At 42.1% G+C, this 23,687-nt stretch overlaps 1 protein-coding gene across 2 annotated transcripts in view; it reads left to right on the top strand.

The window, feature by feature from the left end:
* Positions 1–23,687, top strand: part of ap2b1 (adaptor related protein complex 2 subunit beta 1) — a 272,901-nt gene that overhangs the window by 43,171 nt on the left and 206,043 nt on the right. For both annotated transcript variants that reach the window (XM_080210859.1, XM_080210856.1), the window contains exons 7-8: positions 1,030–1,251; positions 5,567–5,687. In XM_080210859.1, coding sequence (XP_080066985.1) covers positions 1,030–1,251; positions 5,567–5,687 — 343 coding nt within the window. The remainder of the gene's footprint in view (positions 1–1,029; positions 1,252–5,566; positions 5,688–23,687) is intronic.

Here is a 23,687-nt window from a genome sequence, read left to right as displayed (position 1 = left end):
AAAATTCTGAAGATCATGACTGACAATCTGTTTCAATTTAATCCTTTCTTTTTTATTCTGTCCTGCCCCAAGGCTACACCTTCCTTGCTGTCATCATATCTCACAAGTCAGGAGGCTTATGGGATTGGCAGTGGAACCAGATGGTCCATTGTTTCGAATTCATCACTGCAATCCCACGTTACTGAGTCCACTGTCGTTGTAACCCTATTTCTGCATCATTACTTTTAGCATTTGTTCAGATCTGTTATACGTAGAGATGGTTGTTCCTGTTCACAATAATGTGTGCTAAATGTTCTCCGTAAATTTATCCTGACGTGTTGATGTAAGTGATGGTTAGTTTGCACAAGGATCAGTGATGTTCTTTTCCCCAATGGCTATTATGGTGGTGTTTTCATTTTTCACTTGGACTTAATGGTTTAAATGCTTGTGCCAAATTCTTTGTGATTTGTTTTGAGTACTCAAGTGCAGGTGAAATCATAATTGCGTTGTTAGTTTTGAATTGTGACCTGCAGTGAGCCACTGAGATTGTTGTTGGGCTCTAATGCTGAGTGTTGCAGTGTAATAAAGAAGTATGCATTCTGTCTCCAATATGATTAAGATCTCTCCTTGAGAGTTGTTCATTATGATGAAGCTCCACACACAGTTATAGGGAAGGAATGTCCATTGGCAGAGAGAACTATACTAAAAATATTTTGCACTGAGGTGGTGCAATCACTTTGGGCCTCCTTTCCTCTGACCTTCTCTGTTGATATTATTGACTGAGAGGAGCTGTTTGTATGCCTGAGAGACCATTCATTTAAATTGAGTGGAGAGGGTTGTAACTTCAGATTAGTCTGGGAGCCAGTTCAGAGCTGACAGAGCCTGAAAACATGGTGTAAGTTCATTACACTCTGCATTTTGCCAGTCATCTGTTCTTTTAGGCTTGGTTAGTTACAAATTGATTCGCATCCCAATCCAAATTAGATATCATGGTTTAGCTTCAAACTGCAGGTGTCCAAAGTTTAACAACACTTTTTCTTTCCTTTTCAGTATTTGTGAGCGTGTGACCCCACGACTTTCTCATGCTAACTCTGCAGTTGTCCTCTCAGCTGTTAAAGTGCTGATGAAATTTATTGAGCTTCTTCCTAAGGATTCCGAATATTACAACACGATTCTGAAGAAGCTCGCTCCTCCTCTTGTCACCTTGCTATCTGGGGAACCAGAGGTCCAATATGTCGCTTTGAGAAATATCAACCTTATCGTACAGAAGAGGTGAGTCTTGAGTTTGTATGTGTGGGGTGTGGTTGCTGCAAGATTGTGTTTCTTGCACCATTTGTAGATTCCTGCCTATCAATTTTCCTTCCTGTCCCAGTGCTTCCTGATCCCGCTCTTGCTTCCTGGTACTACCAGAACCAGCAGTCCTCCCTTTCCTTTACATCGGATCTCCAGGTACACCAGTGGACTGTGCTGAACTTTCCCCTGGCCTTCTCGACCCTCAGTATTGCAGACTCTGTCATTTCTTCGCCTCTGCCCCCTACAAAACTGACCTAGAGTGCTCCTGACCAGACAACAATGAAGTGTTGAGGTGAACAAAGTTTGTTCATTTCACAGCAATTAGATGTGTTGTTGCTTTAAAGGAAAACAGCTCCATTGTAACAAAGTAGCATTGTGCCTTAATGTGGTCGAACCCTGAAGTCCTCATCAAATTATTACGTATACCTCCATCTAGCATGCAGATTCTCACTTTCTTTAGATGCAAAATAGTCTCATCGTCTGTGTAACTCTCAGCTGACCCCTGAATTTGGCAACACATACTGATCTCCAAATTTCCCCAACATCAGGATACAAAATCTCTTTTTCCTGCTGTTAGCTCGGATTGAAAAACTAGAGCACAAACAGGCCGTTCGGCCCACAAGTTGCACCGATGATACCCCTACCTACTAGGCTTACCTATAACCCTCAATTCTATTAAGTCCCATGTACTCATCCAGAAGTCTCTTAAGACCTTATCGAATTTGCCTCCACCACCACCGACGGCAGCCGATTCCACTCACCCACTATCCTCTGAGTGGAAAAATTTACCCCTGATATCTTCTCTGTACCTACTCCTCAGCACCTTAAACCTGTGTCCTCTCGCAGCAACCATTTCAGCCCTGAGAATCCACCTGATCTATACCTGTCAATATCTTATACACTTCTATCAGGTCACTTCTCATCCTTCGTCTCTCTAAGGAGAAAAGACCAAGCTCTCTCAATCTATCCTCATAAGGCATGTCACCCAATCCAGGCAACATCCTTGTAAATCTCCTCTGCACCCTTTCAATAGCTTCCACATGCCTCCTGTAATGAGGTGACATCTGCCCCAGAAGAGGTCCCAATGATCCAAGAACATGAATCCCTGCCCTCTGCTCCAGTCCCTCAGCCACGCATTCATCCTCCACCTCATTCCATTCCTGCTGTCACTTTCCCATGACACAGGCAGCAATCCCGAGATTACTACCTTTGAGTTTCTCCTTCTCAACAGTCTACCTAACTGTCTATATTCGCTTTTTATAACCCTTTCCCTCTTCCTACCCATGTCAACGGTACCAATATGTACCACTACCTCTGGCTCCTCTCCCTCCCACCTCAGGATTTCTAGGACGCAACCAGAGACATCCCAGATACTGGCACCAGGGAGGCAAACCACCATCCGAGACTTCCGTCTGCCTCCGCAAAATCGCCTGTCCGATCCCCTCACTGTAGAATCCCCGATTAATACTGCCTTCCTCCTCCTTTCCTTAGCCCTCTGAGTTACAGGGCCGGAGTCTGCTCCAGAGACACGGCCACTGCTGGTTTTCCCAGGTGAGCTGTCCCCTCCAGCAGTTCTCAGAGTACTTATTGTGAAGGGGCACATCCACTGATGTGCTGTCTATCACCCGAGCTTTCGCTTTCCTGACCATTACCCACTTGTCTGCCTCCCGTGGCCTCGGTGTGACCACCTGTCGGTAGCTCCTGTCTATCACCTCCTCGTTTTCCCTAACCAGACGAAGATCCGAGAGCTGCAATTCCAGTTCTCTAACACAGTCCCTTAGGAACCGCAGCTCAACACACCCAGCACACCTCACACTCATAGTTTCTCTTTTTTTTGAAGGGGACGAAAAGTAATTAAGAATTAAACTTGCCCTGCCTCGCCCTTTTTGCCTAAGCCCGATGAGCCAAAGCCCTTTAGCTCTCACTCTGCTCCCAGCTCACTCTGCGCCCGCTCTCAGCGCTGTCTGCTGTATAGAGTGGCCTGCTCTTTAAACCTCCTGCTCACCACTGGCCTGCACAGCCTCTAGAAAAAAAAACTCAACCTCCCAGAATCTCCTGCAGCTGACTTCTGCTTCCCTTTTTTTAAAAAAAGAAAAACCCGTGAAAAAAAAACAGAATAAATAAATAAATAAAACACCAGTACTTTGGGTACTCTCAGCACTCCTGCTCAGACAGTCAGGACTGGCTGTCTCATCCCTAAAGCTATCCTGGCAGAGATGAGCTGAGTCAGCATAGGTTGGGGATTAAGTCTAAATCCTTTCTGGTTGGTATGTTCACCGACACAGAGCATATGCACTGAACGATTAGCTACTGATGGCCAGCCTCCAGATCAGAGCTACTGTTCTCTTGCTGCTTTGACACAGGCCAAGAGGCTTCCACATCAGTTCTCCACTTTCTACACCCCTCACTCTCTAACAAACAGTAAATTGCTCAACCGTGTGAAATATGCACAACAAAGCACATCTTTTCAAAGATGCTGTCATTTGAAAGAAAATTGCATGTGGACCTTTTTTAGGGCTTCACCCAGTGATAGCTCTGAATGGTTCCAACTGAAGCATGACTATTCTTCCCTCTTCGATCCTGTTGCACATTTCTACTACTAGGCTTCTAAGATTGCTTTTTGTCTGTAATTTTTATTCTGTGCGTGCTTTGGCCATTCTTAGTCTGGGAACTGAATTGAATGCTCAGAACACACTGAGCTGGCAGGCAATTATAAATAGACCATCTTGCAGAAACAGTTACGGTGTCTGATTTATTTAAACCATCTAATGCCAGAAGTATCAGTATATTCTACACTTAACTTCTCTTTAATTTTTCCTTAATCATTTACAACAGTAATTGTGCGTGACCCTGATAACATGGACCCTTGGGAATAACGAACAAACAGTTTTCATATTTAAAAATAATTAACACCTATGCCTCATTAAGAATTTGAAGGATACGAGCAGAATTTTTTAAAATGTTATTCTTTTTTGCAGTTTGTATTTATTGGATAACAGAGAGAATTCCCCTGATCCCATTTAAAATAGTGCATTGGTATCAGTTGGTCTACTCCCAAGAAGGCAGATGAGGGTTTCAGGTTAATGTCTTAGTTGAAAGATAGTATCTCCGATAATGTAGCACTCCCTCACTACTGTACCACAGTGTCAACTGATATTCCATGCATAAGCCTCTGAGATGGGAGTCAATTGCAACCTTCTGACCTAAATGAGCCATGACTAGCTTTGAACAGGTTTCTACAATCATTAACGTCATAGCAATTACCATTGACCAGAAACTATCTGGACCAGATATCTAAGTACTGTGCTACAAGAGCAGCTCAGGTCCCTGGTGCGTAACTCGCCAGCTGACTCCCCAAAGCCAGCCCGCCATCTGCAAGACGAGAGTCGGAATGTGATGGAATATTTGCTGGATGAGAGCAGCTCCAATAACATTTGAAGAAGCTCAACACTGTCCAAGACACAGCAGACTGCTTGATTGGCACTGCATTTCCCACCTTAAACACTCATTCTCTCCACCACTGACGCAGAGTGGCAGCACTATGCCATCTACAAGACGGACTGCAGCAACTTGCCGAGGTTCCTTTGACAGCATCTTTCAAAGCTGTTTTCTCTATCATCCATGAGAAAGACAGCTGATGCATGGGAGTACCACCACCTACACGTTCCCCTCAAGTGACTCACCATTGTGACTTGGAACTATATTGCCAATTCTTCACTGTCACTGGGTCAAAATCCTGGAACTCCCTCCCTAGTGGCATTCTGGATGTACCTACAACACATGGGACTGCAACAGTTCAAGTAGGCATTTCACCATCACCACCTTGAAGGAAATTCGGGGTGGGTAATAAATGCTGGCTTTATCAGTCAAGGTCACATCCCAAGAACAAATAATATATTGTCAACCTATGCCTGTAACAGGCATCTGAGAGTTAAACAGGAAGTACCCTGGTGGTTCATCCATGCTTTCCTTCAGCTGAGTCCTTTTATCAGCAGTATCTCATACAAAGTACCGCTGACTCAAAATTGGAATTTGGTGATTGGGGAATTATGAGCAACTGGTAAATTTGAGAGTGATAATACACAGCGTTACAATAAATCAAATTAATCATTCAGGATAGTAAGGACTCAGGTTATTTCCTCAAGTTTCTTAATGCTAATATACAAAGTCAGTGTGCAGATGAAGTGAGGAAAATCCATGATCAGTGATGATAGTAAGGTGACAGTGCCAGTGCATCCATGGGATGACGAAAAAGGGTAATTTTGTAACAAAAGATGTATTTGTTAATTTTCAGGCCTGAAATTCTGAAGCAGGAGATAAAGGTGTTCTTTGTGAAATACAATGATCCAATCTATGTGAAACTGGAGAAACTAGACATCATGATCCGTCTGGCCTCTCAGGCTAACATCGCCCAGGTCAGTGCCTGTTCCTCGCCTGTTCCAAAACAATAAGGAAGCACATTGCTACTGTCTCTGTGGTAGGAAGAGAAAGGGGTTAAGTTTTAAAACTGCAAGATGTGTCCCAAAATGGAAAAGAAAAGCTTGCCTGAATTTTTCATGCAAGTAAATTTATTTCAAATCGATTTGGAGGAAACCATTCAGTTGTGTCAATACCAGCTCTGCACTGGAGGTTATTTATAGATCCTGGCTACACCAAAAATACTCGATTGCTTTTGTTAGAATGTGTTTAATCATTCCAATTACCTTATTGAGTAAGTCAGTGCCAGTTTATTCCTCTTTGATCAGCAAGACCCCTGCGATGTTCAAAATTGTTACCTTACTCGTCGACCCATTATTTCTCTGTGGTCTATCTGAATGGGGACATGCTTGCATGGCTCCACATCTCCACAGCCTGGGCAGCCATGGTGTCTTCAATAGTGGACTACCTTTGAGCTCACGTCATCGTGCCAGTCAACTCTGGTGTTTGCCAAAATGCAATCCCCAACTGTATGCTACTCCTTGCTGATATTGTTGAGATAGGAAATGCATTCAGGTGTCCACTGTTGATGCCCAGGGTCTCCTGCTTTGTCATCTTCCTCAATCCTGTGACCACAGCTGCTCAATACTTATATCAGATGGGTCAGAGTTTCTTAACAGTTGAGCCTCAGGAAAATCAAAGCCATTGCTTCCAAATCTTTGCATTTTTTGCATTGACGCCATCCCTCTCCGTACAATCTCACTTGGATTAATTAAAATGCTCATGACCTCTGTGGTCTGTTGAACTGGGCCATCTCCAGTTTGGTGTCAAAACTGCTTGCTTCCATCACTGCAGTATTTTCTGCCATTGTCCCTGCCTTAGCCCCATTATCAATGGAAACCTTTATCCACAGAGTTTTCTCCAGTATCATGAGTTCAGCCCTCCCACAAAATGCAATTTGTACAAAACCATGCTGCCTGATTTTCTGTCTTGCACAAAGACCTGAGCTCATCACCCTCTGTTTTAGCTGACTTCCATTGGTTTCGTATCCCCAAGATATCAAATTTAAAATCCTCGTCTAAAAATGATTTAATAGTCTTTCCTCACCCTAACCTTTGCAGCTTTCTTCAGCTCTGTATCCCCCCCTCATGCCCTCTGATTCTGACATTATGTAATCTGGCCTTTTCAATACAGCAGTATGCCTGTGCCGGGGCCTTCAACTCTTCTTGGTCTTCCGTTAGATTATCTTGAAAAGTGCTCACAAATGTTTGAAATAGTCATGGCCATCCTTTAGAATTGCGACGTATCGCTTCAGTCCACCTGAGCTGGTTGGATCAGTTGGTGAGAAGTCAGTGTGAGCCGTATTGTGCCAGTAACACAGAGTTTGATTCCTGTTCCAGTTGGGGTGCGTTTGGGACCTAATTCCTTGTTTTAACAAAAAAGTGATAAAGATGTTCAAAATCATCAGCGGACTGGACAGAATAGCTAGGAATAAACTGTTCCCACTTGTAACAGGATCAAGAAGAGATTTGATGTGATTTGCAAAAGAAGCAAATATGATGTGAGAGAAAAGTTTTTCACTCAGTGAGTGGTTTTGGGTCTGGAATGCACTGCCTAGTAGTGTGGCAGAGGCAGGTTCAATCGAGGTATTCAAGAGGGTATTAGACAATTATTTCAATAGAAACGATTTGCAGGGGTATGAGGGAAAGGCAGGAGAATATCTCTGTTAAGATACTTGCTTGGAGAGCCGATGCAGACATAATTATAACAATAACACTTTATGAAGCATTCTAAGCAGCTCTTACATGCTGTAACTCTGCCCACACTCCAGGGAGAACTCCAGCTCTCCCAACCTCTGACCCCTTAAGTAGCAATAACGTGACCACTCAGCCCCCTTCTCCTTCGTAATGGGCCAAATGGCCGCCTCCTGCACCGCAATGGGCCAAATGAGAGTGTGATACAGGCTGATACGATGGAGGAGGTAGATGTTCTGAGGGAAGAAGTATTAGCAACTTTGAAAAACCTGAGGGTCAGTAAGTCCCCTGGGCCAGGTGGGATACATCCTAGGATACTTTGGGAGGCAAGAAGTGAGATTGTGGAGCCTTTTGCTTTGATCTTTGGGTCCTCACTGTCCACGGGGATTGTGCCAGAGGACTGGAGAGTGGTGAATGTTGTTCCTCTCTTCAAGAAAGGAAATAGGAATGACCCTGGTAACCATAGGCCAGTTAGTCTTCGGTGGTCACTAGGTTAATGGAGAGGGTCCTGAGAAATAGGATTTATGACCATGTGGAAAGATGCAGCTTAATCTGGGATAGTCAGCACAGATTCGTGAAGTGTAAGTCTTGCCTTAGAAATTTGATTGAATTCTTTGAGGAGGTAACTAAGTGTGTCGATGAAGGAGAGTGGGTGATGCTGCATACATGGATTTCAGTAAGATGTTTGATAAAGTTCCCTATGGTAAGCTCATGAAGAAAGTAAGGAAGAGTGGGAAAGAAGGAAATTTGGCCGATTGGATAAGTAACTGACTGTCTCACAGAAGACAGAGAGTGATGGTGGAGGAAGAATTTTCGGACTGGAGGCCAATTACCGGTGGTGTACCATAGGGATTACTGCTGGTCCTCTGCTATTTGTGATTTTTATCAATGACTTGGAAGAGGGGGCTGAAGGATGAGTTTGTAAATTTGCTGATGACACCAAGATTGGTGGAGTAGTGGACGAGGCGAAGGGCTCTTGTAGACTGCAAAAAGACATTGATAGGATGCAGAGCTGGGCTGAAAATTGGCAGATGGAGTTTAACCCTGACAAAGTGTGAGGTAATTTATTTTGGTAGGATAAACTTGAATGCGGATTACAGGGTCAACAGCAGGGTTCTGAGGAATGTGGAGGAACAGAGAGATCTTGGGATTCATATCCACAGATCTCTGAAGGTTGCCACTCAAGTGGATAGAGCTGCGAAGAAGGCTTATAGTGTGTTAGAGTTTATTAACAGTGGGTTTGAGTTTAAGAGCCGTCTGGTTATGCTGCAACTATACCAGACGTTGGTGCGACCACATTTGGAATACTGTGTGCAGTTCTGGTCACCTCACTATAAGAAGGATGTGGAAGCATTGGAGAGAGTGCAGAGGACATTTACCAGGATGCTGCCTGGTTTAGAGGGTAGATCTTATGAGGAAAGGTTGAGGGAGCTGAGGCTTTTCTCTTTGGAGCGGAGGAGGATGAGAGGCGACTTAATAGAAGTTTATAAGATGATGAGGGAGATAAGATAGAGTGGATGTGCAGAGACTGTTCCCTTGGGTGGATGTAGCTGTTACTAGGGGGCATAACTTTAAGGTTCATAGTTGGAGATATAGGAGGGATGTCTAGATAGGCTGGGCGAATGGGCCAGGAAATGGCAAATGGAATTTAATGTTGGCAAGTGTGAGGTGGTCCACTTTGGTAGGAATAATGGTAGGAAGGACTATTACTTACGGGGCGAAAAACTGCAGCAGGCGGTGGTGCAGAGGGACCTCGGGGTCCTTGTGCATGAGTCGCAAAAACCCAGCTTGCAGGTGCAGCAGGTGGTCAGGAAGGCGAATGGGATGCAGGCCTTCATAGCGAGGGGGATTGAATATAAAAGTAGGGAGGTCTTGCTGCAGCTGTATAGGGCATTGGTGAGGCCGCAGCTGGAGTACTGTGTGCAGTTTTGGGCGCCGCACATGCGCAAAGATATTTTGGCCTTGGAGGGAGTGCAGAGGAGGTTTACTAGGCTGATACCGGAGTTGAGGGGGTTGAGCTATGAGGAGAGGCTGAATAAACTAGGCTTGTACTCGTTAGAGTTTAGAAGATTGAGGGGAGATCTCATTGAGACGTATAAGATGATGAATGGGATGGATAGGATAGAGGTGGAGAGACTCTTCCCGCTCAAAAAAGACAGTAGGACTAGGGGGCACAGCCTCAAGATAAAGGGGGAGCGGTTTAGAACGGAGTTGAGGAGGAACTTCTTCACTCAATCTCTGGAATTCTCTGCCCGTTGAAGTGGTGGAGGCTGCCTCGCTAAATATATTTAAGACGCGGGTTGATGGGTTTTTGATAAGAGAGGGGATTAAGGGTTATGGGGAGAGGGCGGGAAGGTGGAACTGAGCCACGACAGATCAGCCATGATCTTATTGAATGGCGGGGCAGGCTTGAAGGGCTAGATGGCCTACTCCTGCTCCTATTTCTTATGTTCTAAGGCAGGCTGTTTACTCAGAGTGGTTGAGGTGTGGAATACACTGCCTGCTGTGATAGTGGAGTCGGACACTTTAGGAACTTTTAGGCAGTTATTGGATAGGCACATGGAGCACATCAGAATGATAGGGAGTGGGCTAGCTTGATCTTGGGTTCGGACATAGCTTGGCACAACATCGAGGGTCAGAGGGCCTGTACTGTTCTATGTTTCTAAATGGCAGCCTCCTGCACCATAAAAATTCTGTGGTTGAATAGTGCAAGTTATTTGGAAAGATTATGGGTCTAAATGTGAACTGATTGATTTGGCAACAGTGTCTGTGACAGTGTTGTTCCTCATTTAAAATAGTTTCAAGACAGGAGTAACGAGAGTTTCAATAATAGCAGTAGCTAACCTGATCCGTCCCTTCAACTCACCTATAATCACTTCTTGCCTTGAGCTCCTTTAAGATGTAAAACCAGCTGTTCCAGGTTTATATAGTGCTATTGTCATTCATACATTCAGAAGAGTAATTAATCCCCAAACACAGATTTTTGTCTGGAATGTTCCTTGTGCACTGGTGAGGTTTGAAATGTGGAGAGTGCAGTGCCTTTGTACAAAGATTCTGCAAGTCCAGGCTTGTTGGATATGCTAATTAATTTCCATCCATTCCAATCATCGTGTGGTTGTGAAAAGCATGAATCAGAGAAGCAAACTGATTCAGCAGATGATTAATAACAGTAGAAAATATATCCAGGAATCAAACCATCATTGTAACTCCTACAGAACAAATATTAGCCCTTCAAATGCTGTTTAGACTTTTGAGCGTCCTGACAAGCTTTGCTGCCTGTAACATGGTAACAAGGTTTGTTTAATGAGGGCATGCAGCTCTGAATCAAAAGGTAATATGCATCTGGGTAAAAATGAGCAGCCTTGCCTTTGTAGTTACCAACTGAGGAGTTCTGTCTGATGTTCTAGGGTGAATGAAGAGATCATATCACCTTGTTTACCTGGTATACAGTGTGTGCTGATAATCATCAGAGTTCAATGCTGTTGTGATTGTTAATCCCAATTCACAAACTGTAATTGTTTCCTCAACTAATTCATGTTTTCGTCTCCAGTGTAGCATTGAGTTGCGCAGTTGTGAAGTAGGGTTGGATAGGAACAGAGTTAGAAATCACGAGTGCCACTATTTGCTTAACTGATGGCTTTATTAAAAATAACTCACTAACAAGCAAGGCATGCTCTGCAAAACTGCAGAAGCTAACTCCCCTTTTGATTCACTGTTCCTTTGCTCGCTGATGTATTGGCTCCTGATCTGCCCTTCAGTTCGAAAGTTCACATTCTTATGTCCAAAGATGTGTGGGTTAGGTGGATTGGCCAAGCTCAATTGCCCCTTAGTGTCCTGGGATGCGTAGGTTCAAGGGATTAGCAGGTAAAAATGTAGGGATGTGGGGATAGGCCTGGGTGGGATTGTGGTTGGTGCAGACTCAATGGGCCGAATGGTCTCTTTCTGCACTGTAGGGTTTCTATGGTTCAGAGGGCCTCCCGGGCCTAACCCTTCCCCATCTCTGTAACCTCCTTCTGCCTTAACCTTGCTCCAAATCTGATTTTTTTTTGTGCATTGTCCACATAATTTCACCACACTATTGGCACCTGTGCCTTTAGCTGCCTCAGCCCCAGAGGCTGCAATTCCATTCTGCATTATTTTTGCCCCTCTCTTCTAAGATTCTGTTTAAATCTATCACTTTGACAAGCTATTTGACTGTCTTCTCCTTTGGCTCTGCCAGCTGCTGTCCTTGGTGAAGAAGAAATTTGATGGAGGTATTCATAGCAAAAACTGTTCCCATTGGTGGAAAGATAGAGAACGAAAGGGCACAGATTTGAGATAATTAACAAGAGAAACAATAGTGACATGAGGAAAATAATTTTATGCAGCAAGTGGCTCAGAGCTGGAATGCACTGTGTGAGGGTGTGGTGGAGGCAGGTTCATTTGAGACATTCAGAAGAGAATTGAATCATTAGCTGAGAAGGAAAAATATACAGGGCTCGGGAATAAGACAGGATTGGCACTAAATGAACTCTTCCTGCAGAGGGCCAGCATAGACCTTGGATTGAAATGCCTCCCCAATTGCTTGTTGCACCTACATGCTAACTTCCTGCATTTCTTGTATTAACACACCCAAGTTCTTTTGTACATCAACGCTTCCAAGTTTCATGTCATTTAAAACATATCCCACTTACGTATTCTTAGAATCCACATGAAGAACTTCATACTTCTACGTTATTCTCTATCTAGAACATAAAAACTTAAGAACTGGAGCAGGAGTTGGCCCCTTGAGTAAGATCATGGCTGATCTTTTCGTGGACTCAGCTCCAATTACCTCCCTGCTCACCATAACCCTTAATTCCTTTATTGTTCAAAAATCTGTCTATGTTTGCCATCAACCAGGTAGCCTCAACTGCTTCACTGGGTAGGGAGTATCACAGATCACAACTCTTTGGGTGAAGAAGTTCCTCCTCAACTCAGTCCTAAATCTGCTGCCCCTTATTTTGAGGCTATGTCTACTAGTTCGAGTTTTACCCACCAATGGAAACAACCACCCTGCTTCTATCTTATCTATTCCCTTATAATTTTATACGTTTTTATGAGATTTCCGCCATCATTCTTCTAAATTTCAATGAGTGTAGTTACAGTCAACTCAGTCTCTTCTCATAAGCCAACCCTCTCAACTCTGGAATCGACCGAGTGACTCTCCTCTGCACCCCCTGTAGTGCCAATATATCCTTTCCCAAGTAAGGAGAATCAAAGCTGTACACAGTCGTCTACTTACCAATACATTTCTCTGGTATGAATTTCTTAATTTCCTCTGTTTTTTGCCCCTAGATTACCATCTATTTTGTGATGCACTTGCAAAATATTGATTCAAACTTTTGCCATTTCATTCTCCTTGATAATTTTTCCTGCCTCTGCTTCCAAGGTACCGATGTTTACTTCAGCTGTTCGTGCACAATGTTACTCATGCACTCGTCCTTAGCTCTTTGTAGCCTTTGTGTCCTGCCGACAACGTACTTTTCTACTTAGCTTTGTATCATCAAACTTGGATACCTTGCTGTCTGTCTCATTATGTCATTATTGTAGATTGTAAATAGCTGAGACTCCAGTACCAATCCTTGCGGCACTCCTCTACCGCTTGCAAGTGTCTCATTTATGTCCATTTTCTGCCTTCTGTCAGTTAACCAACTCTTTTTCCATGCTAATGTATAACCCACAATTCCATCAGCCCTGGTTTTATTCACCTTTTATCTTTTGGAAATCTAGGTATACTACACTTAACCCATTATCTACCATATTACTTAAATCCTCAGGAAACACCAATCAATTTGTTGAATCGACTTTCCCTTCAGTTAAACCATGTTCACTTGTTCTAATTATTATATGATTTTGTAAGCATTTTGTTCTGGCTTTAATAATAGATTCTAGCATCTTCCCAGTGACTGATGGCACAAGCCATGATGTCTCAACTTGAAATGCTGGTTTGTGTATAGTTTTAGTTTGGAATGGTGTGAGAAGTTGCATGAAACTCCCCATGAGAGCAACCAACCCAATTGTTATGTAACAATTACTAAAGACTACTTATTAAACTAAAGAAATACACATGACTAGGACTATAACACTCTTAAAACAATTAAATATATGAACGACTAAACACAATTTATATAGAAATTGCCCCTTGTTCCAAAATACATACATCTTGTGATCCTTAAGAATTCCCCGTTCCCAGAAAACATCCAAGCTAAATAAATCAAATCCAGCTTATAGTTACCACACAAGTCTGGGAAACATCTTTCCCTGGTCCAGCAAATATTCTTAAATTGTCTTTGCACTACCTTGGCTCCTCCACTGATCTCTTAGTCATCTTGGTAAGTTGCTTCCTGATGATAGCTATTTTCATCTGATTCTGCTAATTTCGTTACTGGGAAAGGGAAAGGTCGTATCCCATCATCCCCTTTGAATGCTAGCTGCTTTTCTCACTTGGCAGGTTTTTAACCTATTGCTGGGCAGATCCATAACACTGATGTCAGGCTAACTTTTCTTTCCCCTCTCCTTCCTCTTGAAAAGTGGTGTAACATTTGCCAACTTTCAATCTGATGGGACCATTCCTCATTCTAAGGAATTTTGAAAATCATATTTAGCGTATTTGCTACCACTTGCAGCTCTCTCTTTTGGAACCAGTGCATAGGCCATCAGAGCCCAGGGATTTGTCTAATTTTAGCCTTTTAAATGTCTCCAATGCTCTTTGGTATGAATTTCCTCACTTTTTAGTCTCTAGGTGATCGATTCCTGTTAGGCAATTTGTCTGCGTCTCCACAGTTGGAGACATAAAATATTTATTCAATGCCTTTGCCATTTCCTCATTCTTCATGTTCATATCTCCTGTCTCTGCTTCTAATGTTTACTTCAGCTACTTGTATACTTATCAGTGCTCTTACAATAATTTTTATATTTCTGAAAGATTTACTCTTCTTCAATTTTTTTCCCTGTTTTCCTCAGCTGTTCAGTGGCCCTTTGATTTCTATAAACACTTTGAATCCTCAGACTTTCTACTGATATTTGCAAAATTGTAAGCCTCTTCCTTTAATACTATCCTCACCTCTTCAGTCATAGGTGGATCTTTTTTGCTGAGTTTTTGTTTTTCAGTGGAATGTATTTTTGTTGAACATTTTGAATCATTTCTTTAAATGAGCAGTGGGAAACATTTATTGCTATAACTTATAATCTTTTCATCCAATTAACCTTCACCAGTTCTCTCATCATACCTATATAATTGGGCGGCATGTTGGCAGAGTGGTTAGCACTCTTGCCTCACAGTGCCAGGGATCCGGGTTTGATTCCTGGCTTGGATGAATGTCTGTGCGGAGTCTGTATGTTCTCCCCATGTTTGCGTGGGTTTCCTCTGGATGCTCTGAACAGTCGGAAAGACTTACTGGTTACGTACATCGGCCGTACTAAGTTGTCTCTCAGTATACCCGAAGAGGTGCTGGAGTGTGGTGACTGGGGGATTTTCACACTAACTTCATTGCAGTGTTAATGTAATCCTACTTGTGATGCTAATAAATAAACTTAGCAAAACTTTAAGTTTAAGATGCTTGTTTTGTGATTGGCATATGTCACTTATTATGGGTAAAAATGACTCCCTAATCCTACCATTCTAGGCCTGACTAAAGATGGTTTGTTTTGAATTTAGTGTGGCTGAAGGCATTTCTGTGCTTAGCCATGTTGGTTGCAAAAAAACTAATCTGGCAGGCTTTGTTGAGTTTAAAAGAAAGGGGGATTAGTTTTTATTGAGTTCAAAAGCCCACCGGGTAAAAATATGAATATGTTTGAAAAGGTAAACCTGTGTCTTACTTTTGCAGCATGCACGCACACAGATTTGCTAACTATACAGTATGTAGTTCAAAATTCAATGCAAAAAGGAAAAGGAGTTTACACTCTGAGTAATTTGTTGGTGTCTGTGGCTGAAGCAGATTTTTCTCCACTGCAGTCGGAGTTCTGGGAGCGGAAGCCAGAGGCTATTTATTTTCAAAACGTTATTCATCTTTTTCTGAAGTTGACAGTTTTTGCAGCTGACATTCTTTTGATGAAAAATTCTCTCTTCTGGATTTTAGACTAGAATGAGGATAGGGTCTTGACTTGAGGGAGAAGGGAAGGGAGAAACCATTATTTTCCTACTGACGGATTTTTACAAACTACTGTTCAGCTTGCATGCTGTAATTGACTTCAAAAATGTTTATTCCAGTCACATGTCCTCCCTCCCCATAATGATTTAAAAGATATTTGTCTGGCTAATGTCCCATGATATATAACATCCCACCAAATAGCTTCTGAATGATTCACTATCTATCCCAAGAGAGGAAAGCCACCTTTCCATATTGCTATTGTCCTGGTCTACACCCTATCTCCATTGAGGAGTAACCTTTGTAGAAGAGAAAGTGTGACATCCAACAAAGTTTCAGTAAATCTTTTTGAACTAAGCCTTGACAGTAGCAAGTACGAAATTCCATTAAAGGATGGTGTGACATGCCTGAACTGTAATTCACACTGGATCTTTCAGAAACTGGTCAATTTATAATCTGAGATGTCGTGTGACTTGTGACAGCCATCTTAAATCGGTGCCTTTTCAATATGTTTGATCAGTCGATAAAATTACAAATTAATTTTATTCACACACAGGTATATCATTGTGACGGTTTCAAACTTAACATGGAATTCAGCAGTACTGAGATCATTACTTCCCAGTTAATCTATTACTGTGACATTACTCATTAACCGTGTTTCATTTCAGGAAGAAGGATAGCTTTATCCTAGTTGATTCTACAATGTATTGCTCTAAGAAACGATCTGTCACACCGCTGTACAAATTCATCATCTAGACCACTTTTACCAATTTGATTATCCCAGTCTATATCAACTTTCAAGTCATAATCATTACATTGCCCTTGTTACAGGTTTCAATATTTTTTTGTCCAGTGGTCTATCAAATGGTATAAATACTCTTAAAGAGCTTATGAACTCTTTCCACCAATGTTTTCTGATTCATGCTATTTCTAATCTTCACCCATACCTATCTGCTTCATGGCAGGAGAAGGAATGGCTCTTGTCGTAAAGATTGCTGTCAAGGTATTACTGAGAAAGGATCTGGCCTTAAGATTTTTTTCTTTGGAAAGTTGTCCTTTGACAACAATTTTCAAACCCACAACTGCTCCAACCCAGAAGGACCAGGAGAGCAGATAAATGGGAACGCCACCACCTGCAAGTTCCCCTCCAAGTCACTCACCATCCTGACTTGTAAATATATCGCCATTCATTAACTTTTGCTGGATCACAGCACTGTGGGTGTACCTGACCACGTGGCCGACAGAGTTCAACGGCAGCTCGACATCACCACCTCAACGACAATTAGGGATAGGCAATAAGTGCTAATCTAGCCAGCAGTACCCACATCTTGTAAATCTTAAAAAAATCTTCTGAGGCCAGATCCTTTCTCACCACTGCCTTTATGTCATACTTTACTATCAGGGCTGCCCGCCTGCTTTGCCATTCTGCCTGTCACCTGATGCCACCTCGGCTGGAAGGGCTTTCTGAGGTAAGAGGGCACCCTGGTCTCTCCGTTCTCCTCATTGCTGTTTGATAGCATTAGTCCAGGGCTGTTTGGCCGTGGTCTCTTATCTACACTTAATTATTGTTGCCTCAGGAAAAGGGAAACAAGCCCAAATGTTGTCTCCATGACTCCATTTGGGGTTGCAAACCATGGTTTTGGAACCCCTGATCTTGAATGTAGTCGTCATAGGGTTAATTTCATTGTTCTATTTTCAATATCCAGATGATGAAAATAGAATTGGAGATTGATATTTATACACTTATAATCGTAAAAAGTAAATTACAAACATGCACCTTCAAAGCAAATGGCCAGAGTTTTATTCTGCTCCTACAACTAAGATCACAGGTGAATTCCCAATTATTGACCAACACATGAATGCAATTAAACAGCTAATCTACATTAAGATAACTGTACAGAGTTAGCTGGCATCGAAAAGAACATGGCTGGTTCTTGCTGCTAATACTGTTCCAAGACATCTACTGGTCATGTCACTGTGGACGTTGTGATGCTTGATGTGGTAGATAAGCTTGCTGGCATGACCGTAAGTCTTGCACATTAAAATCAAACAAGTGGAGGTGCCTGAAATCTAATGTGCCTTCAAGACAGCATAGAAAATGGAAATGCCAGACTTTTGGGGGGATCAAAAAGGCTTCCTTAAAAAAAGGCTGTGTAGTAAGTTCTGAAATTTAAGGACTACGTTGCCACAATTCAGTCAACCGTAATTAGAAAACGGTGAAAGAAATTGAGTCAACACAGAACTGAAGCTTATAAGTGATCCTTCTTTGAACAAAGAAGTCTGTTGCAGTATTTTCAATGGTACATTATTCACTTTAACTTGTGAATAGGACATCAATCCTGCTTTTACTTAATGCATGCAATACCTTTCTACTGCATGCTTATAAAAATTCCTCATTCTGTTTACTCAGCCTCCAGTGAACAATGACAGGGCACATGTCACAAGTTGTTAGAAGAGTTTATGTATCAGGACCTGATAGAAGTGAGCTTGTACTGCTACCCTGGAAATTTGGGTTTGGATTTCTCCCATGTGTGTGCTAACTCTGCATACTCAGTTAATGGTAGGGTGTTGGGGAGAGTTACAGAACAAAGAGATCTAGGGGTACATGTTCGTAACTCCTTGAAAGTGAGTCACAGGTGGACAGTGGTGAAGAAAGCATTTGGCATGCTTGGTTTCATGGGTCAGAACATTGAATACAGGAGCTGGAACATCTTGTTGAAGTTGTACAGGACATTGGTAAAGCCACACTTGGAATCCTGTGTACAATTCTGGTCACCCTATGATAGAAAGGATATTATTAAACTAGAAAGAGTGCAGAAAAGATTGACTAGGATGCTACCGTGACTTGATGGGTTGAGTTATGAGGAGAGGCTGGATAGACTGGGACTTTTTTCTCTTGAGTGTAGGAGGTTGAGGGGTGATCTTACGGAGGTCTATAAAATAATGAGGGGCACAGATCAGCTAGATAGTCCGTATCTCTTCCCAAAGGTAGGGGAGTCTAAAACTAGATGGCGTAAGTTTAAGGTGAGAGGGAAGAGATGCAAAAGCGTCCGGAGGAGTTATTTTTCATAGAGTGCGGTGAGTATCTGGAACAAGCTGCCAGAGATAGTGGTAGAGGCAGGTACGATTTTTCTTTTAAAAAGCATTTAGATAGTTACATGAGTAAAATGGGTATAGAGGGGCATGGGCCAAATGCGGCCAATTGGGACTAGCTTAGGGGTTTAAAAAAAAAGGCGGCATGGACAAGTTGGGCTGAAGGGCCTGTTTCCGTGCTGTAAACCTCTATGACTCTATTGTTTACTGTCATATTTTACCATGTAGTCTCATGTTGCATCTGTGTAGGGGATGGGAGACTTTGCACACTAAAACCTCATGAAGTGCTCACTGGCATACAGCATTATTTCTACTGATTATTTCAGCCCTGATTCATTTCAGTAATACTCTGCCAGTTTTCTAATTCAGGAGAAAAAAGACCCAGTCTGTCCATGCTTCCCTGATGAGCAAAACCTTGAATTTCTGGTAACTTACTGATAAATCTTTATTTGCACACTCTCTTCCTGTCTATTTTATAAAATGGTGATGAGAACTGGACTTAGTAGTTCAAAATGCAGTATACTAAAGGGTTAATGCAGTTTTGCATAACTCCTCTCTCCAATAATTCTGCCTGTCTAAAAATAAACCTTTCTGCTCGTCTTGCTTTTTTATGGCTTTATTAATTGGCTTTTGGTAATTTGTGTGTATTGTACTCCCAGATCCCATTGCCTCACAACCCATTTAGATTCTTATTTTCCAAGTAATATGGAACTTTATTTTTATTACCAAGATGTAATATCTTTCATTTGTATTTGTTGAAATTCATTTGCCAATTAAATGTTCATTCTGCAAATTTATTAATGTTGTCTTGTAAAATCCCTACTGTGCGAAGGAAGCCATTCAGCCCACCGAGTCTGCATTGGCTCCCTGAGAGAGTTTCTTACCCTGGCCCTGATCCCTGTAACCCTGCACATTTATCATGGCATTTCCCTACACATTTTGGAACTGTGGGAAGAAACCGGAGCACCTGGAATAAATCCACGCAAACGTGGGAAGAACGTGCAAACTCCAGACAAACAGTAACCCAAGGCCGGAATTGAACCTGGTTCCCTTGAGCTGTGCAGCAGCAATGCTAACTACTGTGCCACCGTCCCCTCAATTTGGTTCTTCCACAAAATTTAGAAATTATATTTTTGATTTCAATGGTCATATAATTAATACAAATCACTGGCCATGGTGGTCTTAACACTGATCCTTGTTGGACCCCGTTTTCCACCATGCTGCCATTCTAAATAGCTGTCCTTTTTCTCATCTCTCCACTTTCTGTTTTACAAAAGAACAAAAACAGCCCGGGAAACAGGCCCTTCGGCCCAACGAGTCCGCGCTGTCATTTTAACATTACCAGTTCCCCCCTGCACCCATGACCCTTATCTATGCTTATGGCATTCCACATTGAGGGAAAACTAATTTAGGGACAACTTATTACTTCCAATCAGCCTAATAGCACATCTTTGGGGTGTGGGAGGAAACCGGAGCACCCGGAGAAAACCCACATAAGCACGGGGAGAATGCGCAAACTCCCACAGACACCGGCCCAAATCCATGTGTCAGCTCAGCAAACAGTGATAGTCACTGAGCTGTCGTGTTGCTCAGCATCTGGTCCAGTTCAAGCACACACTAACGACGTGAAGTACTAGGCTACTCTCGAACATCCAAGAGCAGCCCTTGTACGACCCATCGCGTGTATGCCCCTCGTCGGACAACAAGGCGGATCGACTTAAAACCTGTGAATTAAAAGAGAAAAACATTAGTATCATTCCACATCCTTATACATTACCAGGGACGTCCCAATGCTAATGAACCTTATTTAAAACAATTTCCTATATCCTCTCATCTCCAACCCACTCATGTGCCTGTCTAAGTAACTCTTAAACAACTCCAGCGTACCTGCCTCCACCACCTTGCTTGGCAGAGCATTCCATACCCCCACTACCCTCTGTGTGAAAAACCTCCCTCTAATATCCGTGTTATACCTCTCCCCCCTCACCCTAAGCCCGTGGCCCCTCGTACTGTGCGTTTCTAACATAGGAAATAGCTTACCACTGTTTACTCTATCTATACCCTTCATAATCTTATATACCTCTATTAGATCCCCCCTCAGTCGCCGTCTTTCAGGGGAAAACAGCCCCAATTTGCTCAATCTTTCCTCATAACCCAGTCCTTCCATACCAGGCAACATCCTGGTAAACCTCCTCTGCACTCTCTCCAGAGTCTCCACGTCCTTCCGGTAGTAAGGCGACCAGAAGTGGACGCAGTACTCCAAATGCGGCCTAACCAACGTTCTGTACAACTGCAACATTAGACTCCAGCTCTCATACTCTAAACCCCTTCCTGTGAAGGCTAACATACCATAAGCTTTCTTCACAACCTTCTCCACTTGTACTGCCACCTTCAAAGACTTGTGCACTTGAACCCCCAGGTCCCGCTGTGTTTCTATACTCTTTATAGGCTTACCCTTTATCATATAACTCTCCCCTACATTATTCCGGCCAAAATGCATCACCTCACATTTATCTGGATTAAACTCCATTTGCCATATATCTGCCCAATATACCAGCCTATCTATATCCTGTTGTATTGCCAGACACTGCTCCTCACTGCCCACCAATCCAGCCATCTTAGTGTCATCTGCAAATTTGCTGATCACACCACTTACTCCCTCTTCCAAGTCATTTATACGTACTCCAAAATTTTACTGTCAAACTCTCCCCTTGTCTCCACGTGCTTTGATATTCATTTATGTGGAGCCCTGTTCGAAATGTAGATAATTTACATCTACCATTTTACTCTTATTCCCTCTTAATGCTACAAAGAATTGTGAGATTGGTCAAGAAAGACCTTGCTTTTAAAATCAATGCTGACAATTCATTTTTATTTTTGGTTTCTAGTTTTTTTTTCAGGTTTCTCCTTTTATAGGCGTTCTGTTTTTCCAACCGCTGATGTTTTGCTGACGAACCTGTAGATCTCTGGGCATGCCTATCTTCCTCAAATACATGTATAATGTTAACTACCCACTAGATCATTGGCACTCTACCCTTTTCTAGTGAATGATAAAATATGTAATATAATTTCTTTGCTGTTTCTCCTGTGGATTCTTTGAAATTACGCAGGTTCAATCCCCCTGGCTGCAGCCTTTGTTCCCTGTTGAGTTTGATCAATTTATTTACTATTTTTCTTCTATTTTAAATATGGTTCTAACCGTTTCTAATCCAATCGTCCGCTGTTTGGAAGTTGACCATATCAGTCTCCTCAGTAAATATTGTAAGCAGAGTTTTTATTTAATACGTCTTTAATTTTGCTCTCTTTGCCTATGATTTCGCATTGAACATTGCTTACTGACCCTATTCTTATGGCTTTCTATGTGATTTCCGACTGTAGAATATTTTAATGCTTTGTTCTATTTAATAATTTAATGTAGTAGTTTCTCTTTGCCTTCCTGTTTTTTCACATTGCTGCCCTGGTTTTTGTATTTACTCTTGTTATGCTCTTTCCTGGTATTCATGTCCTTAATGTCTTTGTTCTCAATTCTCCCATTGTCTTTATTCATCCATGGTGTCTTATTAATGTTTAGATATTTTTAAGCTGGGTATAGTTTTCCTGGGCTATGTTGTACATCATTTTAAATATTTTCCATTATTTGTCAATATTATTCTTTCCATACTCAGCTCTTCAAAATTAGCTCCCCGTAACCTATTTGGTTGCCTCAATGCTTACATCCTTCTTGTTATCCTAAACAGTATTATATTATAGTTGCTACTGCCTAGATGTTCCTTTATGTTTACTACTTTCTTTTTCTCTGGTTCATTACCCATTATTTGACCAAGTGGCAAATCCTTCTCTGTTGACCATCCTTGGGTTAGAAAGGAGTCCTGAACACGTGTAGGAACTACAGACATCCCCTGAACCCCTTTATCCAGCCCTTCTATCAAATTCATTTCAGAGTAATTGAAGCTTCATGATAGTTGTTACTCTGTTGTTTTAGCTTATTTCCTTAATGTTTTTGTATATTTCTTTATCCACTTTCCTTCACTCTTCAGTGGTTTATATATTGTGATTGATCCTTTCTTATATAGTTCGGTCCACATGGATTCTGTTCTGCTGATGGCTCTTGTATTTTTCTTCTATCTTTTCATGTTGTACTGCACCTCCATCTTTCCCCTCTATCTTTTTAAAACATATTATGCCCTGCAATTTTTAATTCCCAGTCCTGAGTTTTCTCTCACTATGTTTCTCTATGTGGTTCTTGCAGTTTCCCAGTTAAACTTTAGTTAGAGTAAAGCCATTGCCTTTCTCTCTTTCCCCAGGACAAGTTCCTAGCCTTGCTACCAATTCCAGCCCACACTCTTGGTCCCACATGAATATTATTGTTTATAACCTTGGCCTCCTATTCAACCCCGAGCTGAACTTTCAAACCTAGGTCTTCTTCATTACAGACCACTGACTAAAATCATCCTAAGATAACCTGCCTCGCTTCAGTTTCAATCTTTCTGCTCCTGAAATTGTCATCCATGCTATTTTGTTTCCAGATTCAGCCAATGTTCTCCTCACTGGCCTTTTACCCTTTACTCCATAAACTTGAGTTCATCCAAACCTCCCATGCTGTCCATCTGTTATTCTGCAGCAAACTCTGACTCGATGCTCCTGTTCTTATTGGTCAACGTTGACTCTCGTAAGTCCATTGCCTCCAATTAAAAGAAAAATTGCAAGTGTGTTTAAATCCTTTTATGACCAAGCTCACCGTCCAGCCCTGCAACAAAATTTTACATTTATATAACACCTTTAATGTCATAAAAGAATGCCACAGAAATCTGTTTCTCTAACTGTAGCCTTTTGTGTAACCTGCACCCTTCCTCCCATCCTGATCATTGGTGACTACAACTGTCCAACTCGTGCTCTGGAATACTCTCCCCAAACCCCTGTTTTTACATCTCATTTTGCTCCTTTAAAAACCACTTCCTTGATTTGGTTCACCCTTCCTCATAGCTCCATCTTTAGTGAAGCTTATTTTTCTTCGCAGTTCTGTGAAACACCTAGGGACGTTCTT

Source organism: Carcharhinus amblyrhynchos, chromosome 23, assembly GCF_965287045.1.
Source record: "Carcharhinus amblyrhynchos chromosome 23, sCarAmb.v2.hapA, whole genome shotgun sequence".
Taxonomy (NCBI): Eukaryota; Metazoa; Chordata; class Chondrichthyes; order Carcharhiniformes; family Carcharhinidae; genus Carcharhinus; species Carcharhinus amblyrhynchos.
Note: the sequence above shows the minus strand (reverse complement) of the source record. Positions and strands in the feature narration are given on the sequence as shown.